Genomic DNA, 26,679 nt, shown 5'->3' with positions numbered 1-26,679 from the left:
AGTTGAGAATAGCCACCTAATTTTTAGGATTCTCAGCAGAGAAGATAGTTCTTCCCTTTGTTTTCCCTCAGATACTGAGGGTTTTTTTTTTTTTTTTTTTTGCCTTTTGTCTTTTTTGTTGTTGTTGTTGTTGCTATTTCTTGGGCCGCTCCCTCGGCATATGGAGGTTCCCAGGCTAGGGGTCGAATCAGAGCTGTAGCCACCGGCCTACGCCAGAGCCACAGCAACGCGGGATCCGAGCCGCGTCTGCAACCTACACCACAGCTCACGGCAACGCCGGATCGTTAACCCACTGAGCAAGGGCAGGGACCGAACCCGCAACCTCATGGTTCCTAGTCGGATTCGTTAACCACTGCACCACGGCGGGAACTCCTCAGATACTGAGGTTTTAGCTTAAGGCTTAGAATTCATGGCTAACTAAGGTAGGAAAAGGAAAGGAGAGTTAATTCTGAGAATCCTGTGAAAGGTCAGGTATATAACTGTGCTATTCAGAGGGCCAAAGAGAAACAAAATGACTAAAAAAAAAATTTTTTTAAACAGCTGCACTTGCAGCATATGTAAGTTCCCAGGCCAGGGATTGAACCTGCACCTCCACAGGGACCCAAGCTGCTGTAATTGGATTCTTAACCCACTGTGCCACGGTGGGAACTCCCCAAATGATTTTTAAGGACTTACCACCAAGAATTTATCTGGCATTCTAGTCATTCAAATTCTGTCTCTCCAAATCCCACAGACTGGCTGATAATATTTTTATTTTTTTGGTCTTTTCCAGGGCTGCACTAGCAGCATATGGAGGTTCCCAGGCTAGGGGTTGAATCAGAGCAGTAGCTGCCAGCCTATGCCATGGCCACAGCAATACCAGATCCGAGCTGTGTCTGTACACCACAGCTCACGGCAATGCCGGATCCTTAACCCCTGAGCAAGGCCAGGGATCGAACCTGCAACCTCATGGTTCCTAGTTGGATTCGTTTTCGCTGCACCATGAAGGGAACTCCCAGATTGGCTGATTATAAACCGCCCTATTTACTGCAATATAACGCGAAGTTGAAAATGCTGACTACAAGCATTCAAAAAAGATAGGTAATAGACATAAGCAAAATTGAGGCTGTCTTGGGCCTGAAGTCAAGTCATCTTACCCCTGCTTGGGAAGACCTCCGGGTGTTTACTCCAACACTCTGTGGGTTGCTTGGGATGGCAATGTTTGAAACTGGGTTGCTAACTTCAGATTCAGGGGCTTCATTTTTTGTTTCTTCTCCCATAGGAGTCTCTGAGGTAGAGGTAGTAACCTCTATGTCAGAGCTGCTTTGTTCCAAGGGCTGATCCCGCCGCTTCTTTCTTTTCTCTAAGTTTTCAAAAGCATGCATGATGGCTTCAACCTTCCTATCTTCCCGAGTCTAGAAAGAAATAACATTAGCATAGAAGGATGCTTCAACCAGGAGAAGGGGACAGCTTTTCACAAGTATTATTAATGGAAATTCATGGACATTTATAGAAACCACCATTAAAACAAGACGTATCTTGCAGAACATAAAATAAATACTAAAATGAAAGCGTTTCATTTTAAATGCTGCAAAGAGTTGCAAAGGAAGGCAAGGTCAAACTTGAAAGTCTCAGAAAAGGTCAGCTATTTTGAAACTTTTTTTTTTTTTTTTGTCTTTTTGCCTTTTCTAGGGCCGCTTCCTGCGGCATATGGAGGTTCCCAGGCTAGGGGTCGAATCAGAGCTGTAGCCACTGGCCTATGCCACAGCCACAGCAACGCAGGATCCAAGCCGCGTCTGCAATCTACAGTACAGCTCACGGCAACGCCAGATCCTTAACCCACTAAGCAAGGCCAGGGATCAAACCTGCCACCTCATGGTTCCTAGTCGGATTCATTAACCACTGCGCCACGACGGGAACTCCTGAAACTTTTTAATACAAAAGAAAAACAGCAATCAAATCCAATTTTTCTCTGCATTTTCAGAATTAAAAAAAAAATTCAACTAGATTTTCTTAAGTAGCTTCTCAGGGACAGAAATAAACATGACTGGTTTCAGCCATGAAAAACATTTTTTGAATCCATATGGGTCTCTTTTTTCTTTTTTAAATGGTCACACGCATGGCATATGGAAGTTCCTGGGCCAGAGATCAAATCTGAGCCAGAGCTGTGGCAACAGTGGATCCTTAACAGAGAAAGTAGCCAAAGCATAGATATGTTATTTCGAAAAATTTTTTGGAACAAGAATGCTAGTAAGAAATCTCTTGGTGGAGTTCCTTTTGTGGCTCAGAGGTTAATGAACCAAGACAGGATCCAGGAGGACATGGGTTGGATTCCCTGCCTTGCTCGGTAGGTTAAGGATCTGGCATTTCTGATAGCTAAGGTGTAGGCCAGAAGCTGCAGCTCCCATTCTACCCCTAGCATGGGACTATCCATGTATCGTGTGTGTGGCGTTAAAAAGCAAAAAAACAGAAAACAAAACAAAACAAAAAATTAAAACTAAAACTATCCTCATTTAAGTTGGTGAACTATGTGGATCCATGTCTGTAAAAAATCATAATGGAATCCACTTTACAGAGAAGGCCCAAACTGTGACCCAGAGGTGATGGTATATTAACTTATCAAAGAAGACACATTCAGAAGAGAAGGGGTACACATGCTACAGGCAGCAGAAATCAGCAGGTACCTACCCTCCTGCTATGAGCTGGGTTCTCCTGGTCATCTATAACCTCTTCTTTTTCTTCTACTTTTTCTTCTGGATTGTCTATTTCCTTTGAGACAGAGGCAACATTCAGCTGTACTCTTAGGCTCCAAGAAAAATCAATCCTTGTGGTTCCCCCCCACAACCCTGGTAACTTAAAACTTTCTAGAAACAATTTCTAGTGCTTTATATTATCCATGTGGGGTCATATGGTGATAAACCCCCTTCTCGGGCTGAAACTTGGAAAAGTACCTGAAAGAATGTTCTTGACATTGAAAAAAGTCAGAAAGAATGAATGAAAGCACACCCACCTTGATAAGAAGGGTAGTAAGTGTTACTATAGATTCCCTACATAAAACAACATGTGTCAAGCTAGAATATTCCTCATTTGGAGAAGATCAACATCATAGCAACATCCTCTGACCAAGGAGTTTACCTCATGGTCACTGGATACAGTTACTTTCTCAGGAATTTGTTCTGGTTGCTGGTTGTTATCCTCTTCTGGAGCCTCATTCTGCTGCTCCATCTCTAGCTCTTTCCGTCGTGCTTTTCTACGCCTTGTCTCTGCTCCGATGGTGGGTAGGCTTGGAGGAGGTGGAAGTGGCAGTTCTGCAGCATTGGGATTTCTTTTTTGTATTGGGCAATTCCGGTTCCCCTTGTGACATGCACAGTCCACTTTATAATTACTGCTCCAGAGAAACAACCAAAAGTGCCTGTCTCAGTACCCTTGAAAATCAGTTATATTACCTATTCCTTCTCTTGAAATTTTACTACAGTAATTTCCTCTAATATTATCTTTCAGAGACATTAGAGTCCTACAGATATTTTCAATATTCTGTGTTTCTCTATAGCCCCAACTCTTCTCCTACATATCCCACTAAATTCAATTCTTCCAACAGTCTTTATGCTATTTAGTTGGCAGTGAATCAGTGACAGAGTCTACAGGGGCCATACTTGTGTCTACTTTCCCAATGTCTTTACTTTTACCTTCTGAGACTCTATTTAATACCTTTTCTTATATCTGTGTTAAACATCAGTTTACCACATAACCCCTTTTTGCCTAAAAGGACCAAAGGGAAAAAGCATCCATTTAATAAAACCCATCATATAATCATCTATGACTTGCCATGTGTTCTTTCTGCATTGTCATATATAGAGATTACATGATTTGAATGGATGGGGCGAATTTTTGTATTCTTATTCTATATGATCCCTGGTACAGGTGCTGTGTGTATCATAACAGATAATGCAATTTCTGAGAGTACCTGGTAATGTCCTTTGTGTTATTCACACTCTACAGAGGTGTAAGTGAAAACAGCCTTGACTGATGAACAATATCTCACTGTACTTGTGTCTCTTTAAAAAACACCCTGAGTCTATCCTTCCCTCCACAATTTCTAGGCAGAAAATGCACTACTTATGAAAAGACTAGGTGAAAAAAAAGAGGAGGAACTGTAAGGCACAAAAGCAGACTAAATAGAATAGCTTAATGTGTAAGACAAGGCCATTCATGTTAGCAAAGGCTGTGGAGATCTTACCAGTTACTATACTCATAATCAAATGCTATGGTGACCTCAGCATCCTTGGTGATGGCAGACACAGCATAGATACAGAGGTGAATCATCCCATCTGCAATCATATGTCGCACCTGTGTGAACAACACTTAAGGTTATGATTTATCAAAAAGACCAGGAATTCTCCATAGGAGGATAACCTTTTACCCAAATATCTCCCCACTTAAAGTTATGGTAATCTTGTTATTTAACTACATCATTGCATTTGAAACTATCATAATAATTGAAAACTTACGATATTTCTAGAAATAAATGGAGAAATTTTGAGATATTAGCTATAGGGTTAAGATCACTATTCTATATCTTTTTAAATTTATTCATTTTTTTGTCTTTTTTCTTTTTAGGGCCGCACCCATGGCATATGGAGGTTCCCAGGCTAGGTGTCTAACTGGAGCTACAGCTGCCAGCCCATGCCAGAGCCACAGCAATGCCAGATCCCAGGCAACCTCATGGTTCCTAGTTGGATTCACTTCCGCTGTACCACAGTGGGAACTCCCGAAGATCAATATTCTCTATCTTAAAGTTATTAGTTATAAGAGAAAATTAAAATTCCTTTGTAAGAACTCTGTAGATTTGCTTCCTGCATTTGATGTGGCTGCACTCATTATGCAGAATACAGACTAATGAATGATAGAAATGTTTAGAATCTCTCTTACAACCCTAACACCTAAATTCTAAAAAACTGCAACTACACACCTTAGTTTTGGCCAAATAATATCATCTTCTGTTATACGGTGATTATTTAATAGAATCTCATTGACTTCTCATCCTTTCTAGCTTGTTCTCTTTAGCAAACGCTAACTTGCTTTTTTCTGTGTTCTCTAAAGAAAATCCATTTCTTGTCCCCATCCTTACAGAAGACAAGCATCATTACTTCTTCTTCTTCTTTTTTTTTTTTTTTTTTTTGCTTTTTAAGGCTGCACCCACGGCATATGGAAGTTCCTAGGCTAGGGGTTGAACTGGAGCTACCGCTACTAGCCTATGCCATAGCCATAGCAATGTGGGATCTGAGCTGTGTCTGTGACCTATACCATAGCTCATGGCAACACTGGATCCTTAACCCACTGAGAGAGGCCAGGGATCGAACCCTTATTCTCGTGGATCCTAGTCGGGTTTGTTAACTACCGTGCCATGAAGGAAACTTCAAGCATTATTACTTCTGTTTTTCATTTCGTACAATTAAAGATCATAACCATTATCTACAGACCTTAATATGGGTGAAATTTTCAGACTGTTTCTTCAGTTGACTTGTCCTTTTGATGGTTCCATTCAAAGAGAAGTTGCTACAAAAATCTTACCTCTGCATTTGGTGTACATGATCTTCTGATGAACCGAGCATCATTACCGAAAGTACGTGCATCCACACACATCTCTACACCATTGAACTTTGAGTAGAAGAGCACAAAGGGATATGGTCTAGGGATATAATTAAAATTCCTGTAATTATCAACACAAATAAAAAGGCCACCCCATGACTTCAAACAAGAAGCATATGCTGACAGAAGAAGCAGCAATCCTTTGCAATGCCTAAACTTGGAAAAACATCACATGCTTGTCTGCTTCTGATTAAAGAATAAGCACAAAGCAAGGAATGCTAGGCTTGGAAAGGAGTTATTGTCACTTTATACATTAAACAATTTGCAGATTTATTTGCACTTGTCTACAAACAGCAGAAAGGCATGAGCTTATCTGAGTAATCTTTTCCTTCGAGAGCATACTATCAACCAGGATGGTTTTTACAGCCATACTGCTCAGCCAGACCCACTTTGAACCTCAATGCTCCAAGAAGGATGTTCTTACTTTTTGAAGAAATGCCCATTGACCTCAAATTGCTGCCGTAACATGACTTTGCCTCGATACTCTATTATGAGAGTGTCCAAAGCCAAATCTCTTGCAGCCCTCAAGATTTTCCGGTGCTTTTGAACACGAGTGACTCTTCCCAACTGTAGCTGAATAAAATCAAAGTATTAACATTAGACAATATCCACAGTAGCTTAAAAGACATTTAAAACACTTCCTAATTGAGTAGTTCCCATTGTGGCTCAGCACAAATGAACCGGACTAGTATCCATGAGGTTGCTGATTCGAACCCTGGCCTTAATGAGTGGGTTAGGGATCCCGTGTTGCTGTGAGCTATGGTGTAGGTTGAGGACACGGCTTGGATTCCGAGTTGCTATGGTTGTGGCGTAGGCCGGTAGCTACAGCTCCGATTCAAACCCTAGCCTGGGAACTTCCATATCCTGCACATGCGGCCCTAAAAAGCAAAAAATAAAATATAAAATACTTCCTAATTAAGAAAAAGGCACCAATATTTGTAGGTTTTATTTATATATATTACTTATTTTTTGCTTTTTAGGGCTGTACCTGTGGCATATGCAAGTTCCCAGACTAAGGGTTAAATCAGAGCTGCAGTCACTGGCCTACGCCACAGCCACAGCAATGAGGGATCCAAGCCACGTCTTCAACCTACACAATAGCTCATGGCAACGCCAGATTCTTAACCCACTGAGAGAGGCCAGGGACTGAACCTGCATCCTCATGGATACTAGCTGGGTTCCTTAACTGCTGAGCCACAAGAGGAACTCCTATATATGTTTTTTAGCTTAATGATCAGATATTTATGTTAAAATAAAACTTCATAAAACAGTAATTCTAGGAAACAGGCTCCATCTAGTGAATCTGCCACCCCTTACTCCCTGAAGGCAAGGGAAAAAAAAAAAAAAAAATCAAAGAAAAATACATGATTAAGATTTTAGCAGCTCTACTGCTAATCTAAGAATGAGAAAGCACGAGTTTAGGTTTCTATTAATCTGAATAATTCTTACTGAGGCTGTATAAAATTTATCCTAATTTGTCTATTTTTAATTAATGAAGATACATAGTTTAAAAATTGTATCTGAACAGTTTCTAGTTACTATAACCTGCTTTTGGTTAAAGATGCTCAGTATCTGGCTAATTTGTTATTCTAACACCTTATACACTTGAAATGTAATTTCAAAATATGTCTTCTTCCTGGGTTCCTTCTTTCTTTCTTTATTTTTTTTGCTCTTTTTGCCATTTCTTGGGCCGCTCCCGCGGCATATGGAAGTTCCCAGGCTAGGGATCGAATCGGAGCTGTAGCTGCCAGCCTACGCCAGAGCCACAGCAACTCGGGATCCGAGCCGAATCTGCAACTCTGTAACCTAAACCGAAGCTCACGGCAACGCCAGATCCTTAACCCACTGAGCAAGGCCAGGGATTGAACCCGCAACCTCCTGGTTCCTAGTCGGATTCGTTAACCATTGCGCCATGACAGGAACTCCCTTCCTGGGTTCTTATAACCTTAATTACTTAAAGAGTCTTTAACCCTTTGATCCTTACCTGCATTTGGGAACCAATAACTGTATTATTACAGGCCAATTCAGTCTTATTAATAGTGTCTAAAATAGCAGGTTTGCCCACAAATTCCTTGCTAGAATGAAGATGTTGTTCAAGGGCGTTCTGTACATCTGCACTGTACTGATTAGTGAAGGCTTCTTCATACTGATCAGTCCATAGTCTTATCCGATTTTCCCATCCCTCAGTTGTATTCTCATCTAAATTCTGTGCTTCAGAAGGAGAATTCTGTAGAGAACAAAAGTCATGTAGGTTAGGAGAGTCTATGTATAAAAAAGTGGTGGGGGTGGGGGTGGGGGTGGAGTAGGGGAACAGGTTGAATTTCCAGAGAAAATTTTTTTCCCTTGGCAGTTGGTGTGGCATAAGAATAATGGCCTGGGAGTCAGGATCTGGCTTCTATCATGGTTTCATTATTAATAAGGTAAGAGGCTCAGTTTCCTCATTTATGAGTAAAGATATTAATCAGACTGCAATTCCATCCCATCACTGTTATTTTATGACCATTTTTAGCCATAAAATCAAACTTATAAGAATCACATCACAAAACACTGTAACTATACTTCAAAAAAAAATGACATTAAATTCATAAGAACATCTTTATAGGAGTTCCCACTGTGGCAGAGCAGGTTAAGGATCTGGCTTTGCCACAGCTGTGGCACAGGTTGCTGAGGGAGCATCCGAAAAAAAAGAAAAATCATAAAAACAAACACTAGAGACACCTCAAAATATTATGCTACTTAAACTTCAATACTTATCAAACATCAGTTATGGTTTTAATACTAAGAATGTTTTTGTATGACTCATTATTTTTATTAATACAATTAATACATGTTCATTCTAAAAACACAGGTGACCCAGGAGTTCCCGTCGTGGCGCAGTGGTTAACGAATCCGACTAGGAACCATGAGGTTGAGGGTTCGGTCCCTGCCCTTCCTCAGTGGGTTAACGATCTGGCGTTGCCATGAGCTGTGGTGTAGGTTGCAGACGCGGCTCGGATCCCGCGTTGCTGTGGCTCTGGCGTAGGCTGGTGGCTGCAGCTCCGATTCAACCCCTAGCCTGGGAACCTCCATATGCCGCGGGAGCGGCCCAAGAAATAGCAACAACAACCACAACAAAAAAAAGACAAAAGACAAAAAAAAAAAAAAAAAAAAAAAACCACAGGTGACCCAAATAAAGAAGTAACTCATATGAGTTTTGTTAAAGGTGTGATATGTTAAGCGTATGAGTTTTTTTCAGTTTTCTTCAAATAAAAATAATCTCTCTTGGAAAAAAAAAAAAAGTAACTCATAATCTCACCTCTCAGAGAAAAAGTTATCATTTAGAATACATCCTTCTAGCACTCTATTTTTGACAGTTTAAAAGAGGTGAGGTGTGGGGATGGGCATGGGTAAGGGTGCAGTTTAAGGAACACTGAGGGGTACTTTGCTATATACACACTTATATAGGAAAACCACTGCCAGGATACTATAGTACTGAGAAAAGATAATTACATCTCAGCAACATCTTCCTAAATAGACAGTTTTATATGTGCCTGAGCTACACAGACACAGCTTAAGTCTGATACACGTTCCTCTCCATGGTGTTTAAAACTTAATGTATCATTAGAAAACAAAACAAACACTGATAATGATGATGTCACACTAGTGATTAGAAGGAAAAGACATTACAGCACCAAAGCTACCTGCAAATCCATGTTGACTGACTCTAAACTTGCAACAACAGGTATAAAAAAAATTAAATATGGTTTCCACGAATGACAGAGTAAGCATTAAACCCATCATAACATTTACTTTCCTACACTTCTGTATCACTAGTTTTGACTGATTATTGTCTATCATCTTTTCCCCAAGGAATAGGGAAATGGAAGGAAAAAACACCACTGTTTTCCACGTTTCTCACTAGAGTCCAAAAGAATAAACGATAAACAAAGGGATCTAACAAACACCTAAGGCCAACACTGAGAACACAATATCATTGGCTTGAAGTGTTAGTAACAGCTAGGCAAAAGAAAAGTACAAAACTTGGGACTTAAAGGTGCTTATAAGACTAGAGATTAAAGGTGCCCAAACAGTTATTTCCAGGTTTAAGCATCCAGTATGATCACTAAACTTATGACTTGTTAAACAACGTATATTGGAAACGTTTCCCAAAGTTTTAGCTATTGAACACTAATATAGCTCTGTCTATTCTTCTATCCCATTCTTCAGAGAACTGAAGACCCCATTTCAGTGAGTTTAGAGCAGCGGTTCTCAACCAGAGGTGATTCCAACACCAAGGAGATGTTTAGTAACATCTGAAGTAATTTGATTATCACCTGGTACCTGTGTTATTAAAAAAATTTTTTTTTAAGTTTTTGCTTTGTAGGGCCACACCTGAAGCATATGAAAGTTCCCAGGCTAGGGGTCAAACTGAAGCTGCAGCTGCTGGCCTATGCCACAGCCACTGAGTGAGGCCAGGGATTGAACCCAAATCCTCATGGATACTAGTTGGAGTTGTTTCCACTGCGACGTAACGGGAACTCCAGGGTACCTGTGTCAAGGATGCTGCTACATGCCCTACAGTCATGCAAAAGACAGCTCTGCTCCATACAAAAGAATTATTTGGTTCAATATATTGAGGTGAGATATCCTGGTTTAGAGCAGTCTCCAGTAAGGAAGTTCAACTTTGGGGTAAATAATCCAAGTAACAGATCTTGTTCCCACTCAGATCTTTGGTGGAGTTTTTGCTAATAATAAATTCTGGGTATAAAATTTATAACTTAAAATTCTGATATGAGAATCAAAATAAACCAAATTGTATTTTTTTATTATCTAAATTTTAACATGCTTATGGAACTATTTGTCAATATCGCAAAACTAAGGAATGTTTGGGATTTACATGTAGTTTTTCTGGGAGAGCTGGTCAATAACTTTCAAAAGATTTCAAACCTCTGAAGGCAAGTTATAATACTTAGCTGATAAAAGAGAAAAGGGCTTAAAAGATAGGATCAAGGCTATGTCTATTTAAGGTCTCCTCTAAGTAAATGGCTCCCTGCAGGAGATAGATCAAGCAAGAGCCACTGTGTTCTAAGACACCCCAGGATTCTGATGATCTTGAGCTCTAAGTCCTCTCCCATCTCTTTTATAGACATGAACAAGTCTTTTGTAAGTATATGCAAGGTGATGCCTTCTAATTTTATACATTTATTTATTAAAAAGTGCCATCTGTGAACTTTTTTTTTTTTTAATTTTAATTTTTTGCTTTTTAAGGCCGCACCTGCAGCACATGGAAGTTCCCAGGCTAGGGGTTGAATCGGAGCTATAGCTGCTGGCCTATGCCACAGCCACAGCAACTTGGGATCTGAGCTGCATTTGAGACCTACACCACAGCTCACGGCAAAGCCGGATCCCCAACCCACTGAGCAAGGCCAGGGATGGAACCCATGACCTCATGGTTTCTAGTCGGACTCGTTTCTGTCACACCATGATGGGAACTCCACCATCTGTGATCTTTTAAACATGAGTCATGCTGGTCTCCCTATAAGTACAAATATATAGAAAAATAAATCCTAAGAAGGTTTATCTTCACTGAAAGATTTTTTTTTTTTTTGTCTTTTTGCCTTTTCCAGGGCCGCTCCTGTGGCATATGGAGATTCCCAGGCTAGGGGTCATATCAGAGCTGCAGCTAGCAGCCTACACCACAGCCCAGCAATGCCAGATCCGAGCTGCATCTGCAACCTACACCACAGCTCATGGCAACGCCAAATCCTTAACCCACTAATCGAGGCCAGGGATCAAACCCACAACCTCATGGTTCCTAGTCGGATTCGTTAACCACTAAGCCACGACAGGAACTCCCACTGAAAGATTTTATTTTATTTTATTTATTTTTTTTTAGAGGATTATTATTTCTTTTTATTTATTTATTTTTTTTATTTTCCCACTGTACAGCAAGGGGGTCAGGTTATCCTTAGATGTATACATTGCAGTTACAGTTTTTTCTCCCACCCACTGAAAGATTTTAATGTTTGCTACATAACTGTCAACATGAAGGATCCTGCTTTTATACCATCTACACATTCAGGCATAGGAATACTTATAGAATTAAGCTAGATCTTTTTAATTTTTCATTAATGATTTTTATTTTTTCCATTATAGTTGGTTTACAGTGTTCTATCAATTTATACTGTATAGCAAAGTGACCCAGTCACACACACATATACATTATTTTTCTCACATTTATCCTCTATCAAGTTCCATCACAAGTGACTAGATATAATTCCCTGGGCTATACAGCAGGACCTCATTACTTATCCACTCTAAATACAATAGTTTGCATCTATCAACCCCAGACTCCCAGTCCATCCCACTCCCTCCCCTCGGCAACCACAAGTCTGTCTGAATTAAGCTAAATTTTAATTCTAATTAAATGCTTTGAAGGCATAAGTAATGGTTTGGAGGTATATTGTCCTATATGTACACACAGTTTAAGAAGACACCAGACAGTATATAAATCTCCTCTGGGTACACCATTTCCTTATCACCTAGTAACTGAAAGTCCCTTTAAATCATTGCACATAATTTCTCTACTCTCCAACCACTACTTAAAATCATGCCTTGTGAGCTCTTTTATTTGATAACTGAAGAAAAGAAGCATACTAACATCATCTGAGTCTTCTATACCAAATACATACGCCAAGAGAAAACAGCTCAAAAATAAGTAATTCCATTAAGAATAATTCTTATCACTTCTATTACTTTTCTACTGATGAAATTTATTCTTCCAACTGGTAATTAAAGCCCACATGGTGCTAGGGTGGATTTACAAGAGATCCTCTATCACTGGAAAACTCTTACTACTGAGGTTGAGGCTAATCAGTGACAGGAAACATCAGCCTCATTTTGTTTGGCAAAATGTCACTTACCCCCACCCCCAGAATAGCAGCTAATGAAAAACTAATAAATGAAGGCTGATTACAGAAAGGGAAAATATTTCAGAAAATGGCTAAGAAAATCTACTTTGGAGAAAGCCTCTATGAAAACTGAATGGCAACAATTACAAACTAATGAAAAGCAGAGTCCAAGATTCCCAGACCATCAATGTCAGGAAAGAAGCTGACCAAAACGCAAGATCACAGTGAAGTAAAACACAGCATCAGGGAAGAATACCCCTTACCTTCATCCGCAAGGACTTCCGGGATCCCTCTCGAAATGCCTATCCCAAAGAGGAAAACAAGTAGAACAAAACAAAACTTGGTACCAAGAATGACAGTTATACCTATCTGAGACTAAAACTAAGGCAAGAACTAATGTTCTATTCTGTCCCCTTTTCCCTAGGTAACAAATACAATGGAATTCCCCACACTTTTATCAAGAATAGGGGTAACACAAGGCCAGTGAAGTCTAAGGCTAATTCCAATACTTTCCATTGCTGAATTAGGCAATTAACAGGGAAGAGCATGCATCACTTAAATCCTATGTGCAACCCTGACACTAAAAGAAAAAGTAAATTAAAATGTTAAGTAAGGTTGCAGATTTACCAGCTTTGAAATTAAGAAGGAAACAAAGACCAATCCCCTTAACAAGGGGTGGGCAAGTCACCTATGAGCAACAAAGTTGCTGTGATGGGGAAGAAAGAACACAAAACAGAAGAGGTTCCCTCCTGGAAAACTTTTTAGTTGAGAATACAGGAAAGTGACCACAACACTGAGTAAGCCTAGACCATTCAAGAGATGTTCCCTCAATTTTTTGAAACAAGGGAAAAACAATCAACCAATGACATGAGGTGGGCAGGTACCAGGACAAGAACTGCACACTGTTTTGGGGTTGAGGAGGCAGGAGATACTGCAAGGAAAGCAGAAGCTTAGACTGGAGGCTGCAGCACACATGGGCTTGAGCCAGGTGGGGCTAGGATTTCATACCTGAGATGGGGGCTGGAATAAAAGAAACTTTCTTCCAGTTGTGATGGTATGGAGTGGCAGAAGAGAGGTTGGTTTACATGTTCACAACACTGATTAGCTGGTTTTTGCAAGGAGAGCAAAAGTGGCCCTTCAAACATCTGGATCAAACTTCTTTAAAGAATTTTGGTGCATTCTTGGTCCAAAATTTGAGCTACTTCAGACATACCTCTATTATTTAAGCTACTTTAGCCCTTCATACCTTGATTTTCTTCGTCTTTGGTGCTGCACGACCCTTTTCTGGACTCTTTTTCCGCTTTTTGGGCTTGGTTCTTCTAACGGTTAAGGTGATGCTTGTAGGTGTGTGCTGTGTTGCTGTATACAACACAGTGGAAGGAGAAAGCTCCTCATCCCAGCTTTCTGTTGCACTGCTATCCCCACCTGAAAAAAGGTTATTTCATAGTTCACATTGTACAAAAAGCCTCAAAAGTTCATTAAAAGAAGCTTATTTCTTGAGATCCAGCCAATATCCAGAAGTCTTTACTACTACTATTAACTCTATAATTTGTAGAACATAAATAACCATATTCCATATGAAAACAAGACTCTACATAACTGCCATTAAGCATATAGCACTTATCTACACTGTATGTATTTAGTGCCTCAATGTATACATAACAAAGAAAAGGATGTGTGTGCGCAGATGTGCTCACAGGGAACATTTTGATTACTTCAGGGCTAAAATGTTGACTGTGGATACATTTAATTCTCAACAACAGAATTATAGCAGTCTTGAGAGGACCTCAATCTCTCTCCATGAAAAGAGCTGGGGACCATGGGAACTTACAAGAGGGGTTCTTGGGATGAATATTAAAATCATAAAATAGTATATGTCAAAACATGGGCCTAACCCATCTCTGCTCACCTGATATGTTGTCCTGCTTCCGCCGATGAAGTCTAATAACCTTCCCCCTGCTCATTCCCCTAAAGAGGGAAAATAAACTTAAAGTAGTCCTTTCAACAGCATGCAGCACATTACTGCACACATGGGAGAAGTGTCTCTGCATATACTACCCCATTCCTCCCACCTACCAAATGTTTCCAGGACATTAAATTTCATATCAAATTCAATAGCTTTAACATCAATCTCTCATTCCTTGTTGTCAGCAATTCTCACCTAGTGCAGAGAATTCGAGCCAAGGAGCACTAAGGAATCATCTACATTAACAAACACAAGAAAGAATACTTTGAGCTTTTCCCTACTAATAAGAAACCCTAATCCCAGTAACCCAGGCTTGGATTTAGATAGAACACGATCTTACCTGCACTTGTCACAGTTGAGAAGGAAGCCATCCTGAGAAAGACCACAAGGACACCAGGTAGGAACAGTCTCTCCTTCAGAGTTCGGGCTGTCTCCACAGCGTTCCTCTACGGGCGACGGCAGGCCATTCAGGTCAGAACGAGGGATGATCGTCTGGACAGGGGGAGAAGCAGGAGGTGTCGGAGGAGGAGGGGCTCCGTAATTATGATCCTGAAAATAAGATTTTTTAAATCAACAGTGTCCAAACACTGGCCCCTCTCTCCCCTAAAGTATGGTACATATGGAAAGAAAGAAGAAAGTAGTACCCTTCGTTTTTTGGCTTCAACCAGGAAAGTGATAAAACAAAATGCCAAGGTCAACTGGGACATAAAAACAAGAACAATGATGCAGGGCTAGACGTCCGCTGGAGGCAGGGAAGTGCAAAAGGGGCAACTTCGTCATGCTGCATATAAACATTTCAAGAAAGTCACAATGTATAAGAATGGATTACACTCCAGGAAGATCACTGCTCTGGAGAGAAACAAATGCATACTCACAGCATAAGGCAGTCCTCGACACCCATGCCTCTGAGTGGTCCCATAATTATGAGTGGAATACACGCTCTTCTCATTAACTGCTGGACTAGCCTCCACAGATTCAGGGCTGCACAAAGGCGAAAAGCAATGCATGATAGCATAACACCTAATCTTCCCTGAAACTAAGATTTACCTTCCCATTCTAACCCCTCCTCTTTCCACAACCACCAGCCACTAGAATAAGAGAAAGAACTCAGTGAAACAATCTGATTAACACAACTAACCCTATAAATAACAGTAGGAGTGTTATTCAATGTGGATTTGTGTGCAACATGAAGCCAGTACAGGCAGATGTCTCAAGGCAGGCACCTGGGATACAAGGTGTCCCTAATGACAAACACAAACGTACCAGCTGAGCAGGGAGTTTCCCCTAGAGAAGCCACTCTGGGCTGGTTTAGACTCAGAACTATTCTTCTTAATTGGATCTCTTAATACTTCCATGAAACCTCACATGACATTTGCAGTGAGTGAGATGATGAAAGTGCCTTCTGCACTGCCCCAGGGACCAGGCCCTCTTCCATTCACTACCAAGACAGGATACCCTGAAGAAAGTACAGGTAAAAACAATGGCATCTTATATTTATCATACCTCTCATCTTGATGAACCCCCAAACACCTTTCAAATATCAGAGTAATAATTTCTCATCCATCAATGACATGCAAGCATATCAAGGACACAATTATTTAATAGCTGCATGGTAATACCATAAAACTTCAAACTAATCAAAACTACTCAGAAGTTTAGTCTTGTGACAAATAACAACAGCAGTATTGGCTACCACTTTGAACTGCCCATTATCTGCCAGGTGCTTTGTATGTATTAATTTATTTATTCTGCAACTACTAAACATGGTAAATAACACCCCACTTTTACAGAATGAGAAGTTGATGTTGTGACATGATTTCATCAAGGTCACACAGTGACAGAGTCAGGATGTGAAACAATGTGTGACCCCAAAGCCCATGCTCTTTCCACTATGCCTAATCGGTTTGGAAACTAGAATAACTTTCTTCCTTTAGAGAAAATAACATAATCTTAAGTAACCCGGCTTAGTGAGAAGCTTGAGAAGCTTGATTTATACCCTCATTAAGTGGAAAATAAACTGTTCAAATACAATTTTTTTAACATAAAAAAATTATAAATGTGTTCAAATTTAGAAATGTAATGTAAGCCTTAACTTGATTAAAAAAAAAAAAAAAGGCCTAAATGGCAAAGGACAAATTCAAGTTTTGGGACAAAAACAATTAAGTCTTATTGCTTAGTTATCTGGTTAGGTTTTGCAGAATTTTGAAAGACAGTTAAGGAATGTAACTGTTTGACTTTGCAGAATTGAATAATGGGTTATTTGTCACTTAAATCAACAAGCACTGAGATTCACAAATTAGAAACTTCAAAGACAGGCATAACTCAGCTTTAGCAACTGATCAAAGAGTCATTTAGAGAAATGAAGAATACTGTTTGCTTCAAGTAATATTTATTCTTCCTGCTTGGGAATACACATTATATAGTACTTGGCAGGAATAAAGTGTGTAGTTCAATGTGCTGCAATGTCAGCTGAGAAGTGAGGGACAAAAGAAAATTCTGATATGTATCCAACTCACCCAGTTATATGCTCCAAAACTGTGAGAAGGGATCTTATAAATAACAGCAAAGGTAATTTCTAGGTGAAGAAGAACTTTAGACACAGGAAAGTATTCTCTGTTAGTGAAGTGCATGCATTTTTATTACTTAAAAGTGTCTGCAAGATGAGAACTGGGTGGAGCGGGGGGATACATCAAGAATGCAGGTCAGTATTCTTGAGAAAAAGATGATCTGAACATGGCTCACTGAGAGGCAATCAGCTCTTAGTATTAGGAAACAGGTAGGGTTTCCTAAATGAAACCAAAGGCAAACAAGCATTAATAAAATGAAGGTAGATTTTAGTTTCTATGATGAATAGTTAAGAGAAAGTAGTAACTTTATATTACAACTTTGTTAATTTATTTGATAAACAAGAATTCCAAAGAGCTGCATATTTTACACAAGAGATTTTGTACCACTGAACACATGGAGTGAAACATGACAGCTGTTTATTAGAAATGGATTTTTTTTGGACGGGAAAAAGGAAAGTGGCATGAAATCAAAGATGGCCATGGAGATGGAGCTATGTTGGTTGTATCTTACCCATCTCCAAACTGGGTAAATATGAACATATGCACTTCATGTGCAAGTCTACGGAATAAAAATAAAATGTATATAGTGGAGGTTAAAAGGCCATCCCACTGCAAAATACTTTCTAGTCAAGCATAGCACTTAATATATGGCTATGCGTGCCAAATACTAAACTTTAAGCTCATTATCTTTTGAGGAAACTGCAATTTCCAAACTGGCCATTGATTAAATACACAGTTACACGTTGAGAGGTAACAACAGGATTTCTTAAGATATTCCTTCACACACACACACACACTCTTATCTATGTTTTAAAATATGGATTAAAGATTTGGAGTATTAGGATTGTATCTCTTATTAACCAACCATTTTATGCAAGTTTAACTATAGCCTTTCTTACCCTATGTCTGACCTGCTATGACAGTTGGGCACATTCCCAAAAGCCATGCTTACAATAGATCAATTTGTGCTCTAAGTACAATACGCAGCCTGATGTTTTAACACTACCTCTTAGAAAATGTCTGAAATTCATTTATGGTAGTACTGTAAATTCAAAAAAGTCTTTGCTTCTATTGTTACATCTAGAGGTTTTCCTACAAATATACAAAAAAAAAAAAAAAAAAGCATAATGCATACCATTGCCATCAGATTTAAATTCCCATAAGGTAAGTTCTAAGTCTTTTACTTAGTTGAATATGTTGTCCTTCATACCAGGTTTAATCTTAGAGTGCCCAGAATAGTGGAATATACATGACAGTGAAATATGTATGGTGAAGCATTAACAAATACCATTAATAATTTAACAGAATGGTATATGAGCTAACTGTTGACATTCTCTTGCTTTGTAGAAATACTAAACAAGTAACTATTAATTAGCTATGACCACAGTATCAGAAATATGTCTGGAGATTATGGATTAAAACGTTTTAGGAAATAGAAACATTATAGTCAAATTTTTAGGCCAGAAGTATTTTTTGATTTTGCAATTACTTCTGGACTCCCTAGCAATATTTATGGGCAGTCAGCTCTGTACTCTGGAAAAATACCTGTTTTAGGGATAATTAATTGCTTTAGGTATTTTTCTTATCTATTAATCCCAAACTCATTGATATAATCTTTTTGTTGAAATTTCCCACAAATGTTAATACTGTCTACTCATATAGTTTGTCAGTCATCTGTATAGGAGCCTAGTGGTTGGTCTAATACAAATCCATTAACACTATACAACTATGTTATCTATTAATGCAGGAAGATTTTAAAATACTTTATTTGGGAAATAGTTGTAAATTTGTAAGTCCCAGCTATTGGCTTAACCAAATCTCTTGGCATGCAAAAAATAAAATAAAAATAAAAATAAACACAATCCATCCTCCCACTTCCCCCACCCTCCATCCTCATTTTTATATGGAATAGGGCTAAAAACAGCTTTCAGTTCTAGACTACCCCAGAATATAATATACTGCTTCTTAGGGTAGCTTCATTTTAAGTCTTCCTCTTTAAGGAAGTAGGTAAACAGTTCAGTTATCCTAGGTGGCTTTGTGAAGAAACATACATGCTCTTTACTAATATTCTCAGTTTTAAGGAAGAAAAGCACTATAATCAGGGATGCAGTTGAACCCAGAATTCTGGTACAGTTTCTTTACTTTGCTGAAGGGGAAAGAATCCCCAGGGACTGTGAAAATGGCAAGAGAAACAGGGGAATTAGAGCAACACCCACCTCACTCAAGAAGTGGCTGTGGGATCAAGAGTCTGAACTGGACCTGAACATATTCAAAACACCAGGATTTTTCCAGCCCAGACCCTAATCCCTGGTACTGCCTGGAATAGACTTGGCTTCTGGGGGTGTGCTGCCCCCTAGGCCCCTTGGGTCTCTTTCGCTGGACTTTCACATCCTGGTGTAGTGCCACTTCGTCTTGAAAGGTAGGGGGCTTCCACTTCCTTTCTGTAAGCAAGGAAGATTGGGTACAAGGGAGGTAAAAGGACAAGAGGGGGAATCTGTGAGCAGGGGGAATCTTGGACAACTTAAAAGAGAAGGGATACAAAAGGCTAAAATTTTTATTAACTGTGAATAATATATAAAGTTTTATAATGAAAGCCTACCTTCATTGCCATTTGGCATTTAAATTCTTCAAGAACTGAGAGTCTATTTTAGGGATTGGACTTTTCGACAAATTCTGATTTCCTAAAGCTGCTCTTAGCTGAAAAAAAAGTTTGGTACCACTGATTTTGAAGGTCCTCTTTCTAGGCAATGAGTATTATAAAAAACAGATGACACTACTTTCCACATTTTCTATCCCAAATATCAGGTCTAAGTAATGTGCCCATATAGTTGTAGCCCCTTTACTCTAGAACAGTGAGAAGTACATAGGAAGAGGCCTTCAAGGAAAATCAGTTGGAGAGAACTCCTCCTTATCAACTGCATTCATCAGATAATCTATAGAAGCAGGTAGTGACACCCACTTATTTCGATCTTCCTTGCCCATCAAAACAAACGAAAATGTAATCACTACTTTGCAAATATAATTCTATTAATTATTTATTCAGAATTCTCATCCCCCCAAATTCTTTTCCTCCCCCTTCTAACTCTTTTTTGCCCTAGCTTCTATGGGGGAAAGGGAAAAGTCTAATGTCATTTACAGTGGGCTAGGCCTGGGTTTAGAAAACACTATATGTATTTATTACTAGATGCCTGTAAGAAACTTATCTCCACACAATCTGGCAATGCACCTACTACCTAGGAAGTAGCACTTACTCTGATCCAGCAGCCATATCTGAGTAGGATGTATCTGGTGTGGTGACTCCCAGAGGGATTGCAATGCTCATGACGTCCAACACAGCAGAGAGTGGAAATCACGGGGTCCAATTATTGGAGACTGGCCACTCTGAGAGTGGGGGTGAGCTGCAGAGCCTTAACCAACATGTTACGGACATGGGGAATCCTGCCACAGAAAAGGAAAATATCTAGTCAACAGTTTTTTAAATTTATTGCAAATGCTATTGAATATTTTTCTATTTTTTTGAACAACACTTTTAAGGGATAAATATAAAACAATTACAAGGGATCAACACAACTATCCCATTTTTACTATGTTCTGCGTTAATGTTTCACAAAGTGAGGTAGTAAAAGTTTTGCTCACTTTTCATTTCTATCTTAATTTTTTTCCTATTCAGATAAAGGGAATGTAATAGTTTGCTCACCAATAATAGGCACATTCCTCCCATTCCACAACTGCTTATCCAACAAAAATTTCTGGCATCCTAGGATCTAACTAACAAGTTTTAAGACAGAGAACAGTTAAAAGAAATTTCATAGTTTCTTTAACAATTCAGGATCTTCATTTTTTTTTTTTTTTTGTCTTTTTGCTATTTCTTGGGCTGCTCCCGTGGCATATGGAGGTTCCCAGGCTAGGGGTCGAATCGGAGCTGTAGCTGCCAGCCTATGCCAGAGCCACAGCAATGCCAGATCCGAGCCGCGTCTGCAACCTACACCACAGCTCACGGCAACGCCGGATTGTTAACCCACTGAGCAAGGGCAGGGATCGAACCCGCAACCTCATGGTTCCTAGTCGGATTCGTTAACCACTGCGCCACAACGGGAACTCCAGGATCTTCATTTAAACTGCCCCCCCCCACTCTACCTGGTCACAAATAAACGAGTTTTACCATTAGTCAATAATGTTATTCATTCCAAAATAAATATGATAAGAGATCAATTTGTTTATATGTAACTGAATACAGCTGTTTCTTACTGTCACTTTCTCTCATAGAATATGCTTTTCTGTCTTTTAAAGCTTTTTAATAACTATAATTTTGAGAGAAGATACTGTATCTAACTATATTTGTGATATAATATCATTATTAGGTACAAATAAAAACAAACTACAAAGAGTATAGTTTCATGGTAAAGATTTGAAAAGTTTGTATGGTCACCTTGAGCTGGTGACCAAAGCCAGTGGAATTAGAACAGAAAGATTCTCAAACTAACAAAGTGTAAAAGAAACAAAGGTAGATTAAGAGATTTGGAGGTACAGTGTAAAGGGAAAAAGTGTACTTTGATTTTACATTAGTGATTCCATAGTTTTGTTAAAAAAACCAAAAAACAAAAAAGCATTAAAAGAATGAAATAAGGAGTTCCCATTGAGGCACAGTGGAAAAGAATCTGATGAGGTTGCAGGATCGATCCCTGGCCTCGCTCAGTGGGTTCAGGATCCAGTGCTGCCGTGAGCTGTGGTGTAGGTTGCAGACTTGGCTTGGATCTGGCGTTGCCGTGGCTATGGCTGTGGCTGGTGGCTATAGCTCTGACTGGACCCCTAGCCTGGGACCCTCTATATGCTGCGGTTGCAGTCCTAAAAAGACAAAAAAAAAAAAAAAAAAAAAAAAAAGAATGAAACAAGAAGCATTTTATGTGGGAAGAAAGAAAGTCAATGTGATTGTTAAAGAGCTAGGTTAATAAAGATTTTTGCTGAAGACTACAAAAGAAGTCATGGCTGATATACTGATACATGATATTAATAGGATTCTATTAACAGATTAAGACAAATTAAGATTAAAATTAAGACAAGAGCAGTAAATGATTATTTATACACTAAAAAAATCAAACCAAATGAAAGGTTAAAAAAGCCAAGTATGACCAATGAATCAGGCTAAGACTTTTAACAACACATAAAGGTAATATTACTTGTTTGTATCATTATTTTAAAATGCTAGAACAGCTATAAACTAAGCAGTCCTCCCTGGCACCTACATTTTGAAAGAGCTAGATCTCACTAATTGGACCCAGGACTCTCCAGATTTGGGTGTGGCAATATACCTGCTTCTACTCAACCTGAGGTGACATGTTAGACTTGAGACTGAAACGAGAAGGGCAAATCTTCCAACCTACTGCTTCCTCACAGCTCATAAAAGAGAAGTGACTAATATAACTTTATGCTTTTGGGCCCATCTTACTCATAAATGTTTGATTTCTCTAACAACATATCCTAACAGAGTAGAGGAATACATCCTCCAAGGCTCTTGGAAACTGAAATAAAATCTACCAATAATAGAAGAGAGAATATTTATCAAATAAACCCTAAGGGGCATACTTAAACATTGGGGGAGTTCCTGTCATGGCATGGTGGTTAATGAATCTGATTAGCATCCATGAGGATACAGGTTAGATCCCTGGCCTTGCTCAGTGGGTTAAGGATCGGGTGTTGCTATGAGCTGTGGTGTAGACTGCAGACGTGGCTTGGATCCTGCGTTGCTGTGGCTGTGGTGTAGTCCAGCAGCCATAGGTCCGATTCAACCCCTACCCTGGGAACCTCCATATGCCATGGGCGCAGCCCTAGAAAGCAAAAAAATAAGGGGGGGCGGTGGTCAGGGAAGGACCTGTTGGTTACTATTCTTTCTCTATTTGGTTTCACAGCATAATTTGAATTAAAAAAAGAAAGAAAGAAAAAAACAACAACCCAAAGGCTGCCTGATTTAATAACCAGAGCAGACTCTAATAATGATCATACCACCCATGACCGACACAGGAATCTTAACCTGTGTTTTGAGTAAAGAATGCCCCCTTTCCCCAACACTGTTAAAAAAATCCTTTGTCATAGCCATTACTACTATATGCCCATAAAAAAGTAGGTGTCTAGATAAAGGAAAACTTAGAAAACTAAGCTGACAGTAGTTATTTTTCTAAGTAATTTAAAAAAGAATACTAAAAGGAAAAGAAGAAAACATCATTTCAGATAGTATCTCCTTAATAAATGAGCAAGTGATTAATACATTCCTGAATAAATTCCTGACCTAGCTAATTTGGATGGTTGATAAATAACTTTAAGTAGTTAACTATGAGTTTCTCTTCCCATGCATTCTTCCATTTTCTTTTTGGGTAATTTTACATGACTTCTACTCTTGTGATGAAGTGCTTGGCTATCTTGTTCCAAATAATGCTTTCAAAATAATGGCACTTTTTTTAAACTAAAAAACAAAACAAAACCAAAGTTCCCATATAATCCTGAAACTAGTTCCTTCCCTAAAGAAGGCTCTGCAAAATGTAGCTATTAAAATGTTAACTGAAAACTTTTAACAGACCATCCATATGCAGTATTTTATTATAATTACTTTAGTTTTATAAGATAATAGTATATAGTTAGTAAACTACAGTTTACCAAGCTTAGTAGATAAAGTAGTTACTAATTTATCACATAGTTTGGAGATATGTCCTAGAAAGAGAGACAAGAATTGGAGTTCCCATTGTGGCTCAGTGGTAACCAACTCAACTAGTAACCATGAGGATGTGGGTTTGACCCCTGGCCTCATTCAGTGGGTTAAGTATCTGGCATTGCCATGAGCTGTGTTATAAGCTATAGATTTGGCTAGGATCCTGCGTTGCTGTGGCTGTGAAATAAGCTTGCAGATGAAGTTCTGATTCGACCCCTAGCCTGGGAACTTCCATATGCCACAAGTGTGGCCCTAAAAAGCAACAATAACAACAACAGCAAAGAATTAAGTGTCTCTAGGTGGAACTGTTTCAAGATTTCTTTTACTTGTAAACAATTTGTCTGTCTCTCTTCCTACCAGAAACATAAACTCTGTGAAAACAACGATTTTTGTGTTTCATCCTCTGCTGTAGCTCCAAAGTTTAGAACAGTGCCTGGCACATAAAAGGTGTTTGAGAATATTCTCTGAATAAATTATGATCACCATTATATCAAAATTATAATTTTAGCCTTTATTAAAATACAAAAATTCAAACAAATTAAAAGAATTTATTTGGCTCAGTCACCTTTTTATAGACCTCTGAATATGAAGTCCCCCAAAATTATCTGCCAGTAGCTCTGAAGACCTAGAAAAAGTTGAGACATAATTAGCATAAAAGAAATAACATAGATAGACACATAGAATTCTATAGAAATAATTTTTCTGTCTTTTTAGGGCTACATCTGTGGCATATGGAAGTTCCTAGGCTAGGAGCTGATCCAGAGCTATAGCTGCTGGCCTACACCACAGCCACAGCCAAGCCAGATCCAAGCTGTGTCGGCGGTGGTGACATACACAGCAGCTTACAGCAATGCCAGATCCTTAATCCATTGAGTGGGGCCAGGGAATCAAACCCGACACTTCATGGACACTAGTTGGGTTGCTACTGCTAGGCCACAACAGGAACTTCTGGAAATAATACTTTATTCACGATTCTGTTTCATTTCTGTATATTGCCTTGTTTACCATTCTGTGTTCCACCTAGTACTATATCTTTGTCCCTTGATATTGTTATCTCACTTATTTATAAAGCCAGAACCTATTAAAACAAAGGACATAAAAGGAAAATGTCTTTATTTGACTTAAAAATTGGTAAATATTGTCTCTGGGAAATTTTTTTTTCTTTCCTTCAAATGAGAATTCTCTCCCATTTCCCAAAGGATTTTTTCATCTCTCCTAGGAGATGCTTCTCTTCTCTACTGACCCATTCCTAAAATCAGAGGCTCTTCTTTAGTTGAATGTCAGAATTACTCTCCAGACGGGGATCTACCATCAACTACTAAAGTTCATACTACTCCTTTCTTGCCCCCACTCCATTCCACCATCCTACTGTCCTTACTATAGGGTGGCAAATAGTTAATTCTATTTGTGGTCAACTACTCAAAGGAAAATGTGGAAAACAGAGCTTTAAGTAGCTTCCTACACTACAAAAAGGAAAGGAAAATAAGTGATGATCCAGGGCTTGGTAGGGGGGAGAGGAGGAAGGCAGAGAGTCAAATTTAACATTAGCCAGAAGGGGGTACTAAACATGTGATATGTTAACATATCATAAAAATGAACAGATCTGTTTGTGGGATTCCAGTTACCAGCAATGGAGAGTAAATGTACTTTATGTTGGGAGTTCCCATTGTGGCTCAGCAAAAATGAATCTGACTAGTATCCATGAGGATGAAGGTTCGATCCCTGGCCCCGCTCAGTGGGTTAAGAATCCCACTGTGGTGCAGATCGCAGACGCAGCTTGGATCTAGCATGGCTGTGGTGTAGGCCAGCAGCTACAGCTCCAATTCGACTCCTAGCCTGGGAACACCTCCATATGCTGCAGGTGGGGCTCTAATAAGGAAAAATAAAAAACTTAAAAAAACTTTAAAAATGTACTTTACGTCGATATCTTATAGATTTCTAACTTTTTATTAAGAATTGGAAAATAATCTATTCTTTAGAAATAATTTTAAACGAGTATACTCAGAATTATAAAAATAAAAGGTATGGGAGTTCCCCTTGTGGCTCAGTGATTAACAAACCCGACTAGCATCCATGAGGATGTGGGTTCGATTCCTGGCCTTGCTCAGTGGGTTAAAGGATCTGGTGCTGCTGTGGATGTGGTGCAGGCCAGCAGCTGTAGCTCTGATTCGACTCCTAGCCTGGGAACTTCCATGTTCTGCATGTGTGGCCCTAAAAAAAAAAATACATAAAAGTTAAAAAGTATGAAGGTAACAGTAAGAGGAAGAAAAAAATTAAGTCAAAGAAGTAGACTCCCTTAGCAACAACAAAAAAGAAAGAATAACAGAAGCAAAAAGAGAAATAAGGACACGAGTATACAGAAGGGGGGAAAAGGAATGCATCAGAACTTCAACTGCATTTCAATTTACTATTTCTAGAACAATCTATCAGAACCCCAGGAAGCATAGTTAAGTTCTTGGACTCAGAAGCAGAACCAGCCTGTTGAGAAGCCACCATTTACATACAATTTCTAAGAAACAGGTTGTTATGAACATGCCAGAAATGGTTTGTAATTATTTCTGTTTAAATTGGTTTCAGAAATGGTCAACAGTCTCTGTATCTGCCATTCTGACAGTGTCTTTCCTACATGACTTGCTGAAAGCACAAGACCCATCTGATACGTCTGGTCACTCTCAGAGAAGACAGACAAAAGTGCTTTAAGAACAACTCCAATAGAGATTTGAGAAAAAGAAATTGCATCAGCCAGGTGAGCCGGAAGCAGCTGGGAGTTTAGAGTCCAATAAACAGCCAATCCAATGAAAGAAATTCAGAACAAGTCTGCTTCAGTAATCCTGTGAAGAGGACTGGCAGGAAGAGGAGTGCCGCTTCAGAAAAAGAACAGGCCTCATATGCTTCAGACAGTCTTTGTACTGTGGCTGTGGACCTTGG

The 26,679-nt window shown here is 39.2% G+C and overlaps 1 protein-coding gene across 50 annotated transcripts in view; it reads right to left on the bottom strand.

Moving 5' to 3' along the window:
- Window positions 1-26,679, bottom strand: part of SETD5 (SET domain containing 5) — a 94,278-nt gene that overhangs the window by 30,931 nt on the left and 36,668 nt on the right. For 2 of the 50 annotated variants that reach the window (XM_084989288.1, XM_084989302.1), the window contains exons 2-18: window positions 24,317-24,376; window positions 20,303-20,489; window positions 19,268-19,492; window positions 15,748-15,940; window positions 15,360-15,465; window positions 14,825-14,976; window positions 14,680-14,720; window positions 14,428-14,486; window positions 13,765-13,943; window positions 12,782-12,820; window positions 7,613-7,855; window positions 6,053-6,201; window positions 5,551-5,668; window positions 4,217-4,326; window positions 3,115-3,364; window positions 2,668-2,748; window positions 1,137-1,394 (exon numbers count right to left, since the gene is read on the bottom strand). In XM_084989288.1, the coding sequence (XP_084845414.1) occupies window positions 1,137-1,394; window positions 2,668-2,748; window positions 3,115-3,364; window positions 4,217-4,326; window positions 5,551-5,668; window positions 6,053-6,201; window positions 7,613-7,855; window positions 12,782-12,820; window positions 13,765-13,943; window positions 14,428-14,482 (1,482 nt within the window). In that variant the 5' untranslated portion in view covers window positions 14,483-14,486; window positions 14,680-14,720; window positions 14,825-14,976; ... (3 more) ...; window positions 20,303-20,489; window positions 24,317-24,376. Of the gene's footprint in view, window positions 1-1,136; window positions 1,395-2,667; window positions 2,749-3,114; window positions 3,365-4,216; window positions 4,327-5,550; window positions 5,669-6,052; window positions 6,202-7,612; window positions 7,856-12,781; window positions 12,821-13,764; window positions 13,944-14,427; window positions 14,487-14,679; window positions 14,721-14,824; window positions 15,034-15,359; window positions 15,466-15,747; window positions 15,941-19,267; window positions 19,493-19,650; window positions 19,749-20,302; window positions 20,490-24,316; window positions 24,377-26,679 lie in introns of all 50 variants that reach the window. The other 48 variants (XM_084989295.1, XM_084989310.1, XM_084989263.1 and 45 more) reach the window with 30 other exon arrangements.

The sequence above is a fragment of the Sus scrofa genome, chromosome 13, assembly GCF_054392235.1.
Source record: "Sus scrofa isolate SSC_HxYL_T2T_F1_AM1 chromosome 13, Sscrofa_HxYL_maternal_Yorkshire_Landrace_v2.0, whole genome shotgun sequence".
Lineage (NCBI taxonomy): Eukaryota > Metazoa > Chordata > Mammalia > Artiodactyla > Suidae > Sus > Sus scrofa.
The sequence above is the reverse complement of the archived record's forward strand: the minus strand, read 5'-3'. Positions and strand labels throughout refer to the sequence as shown.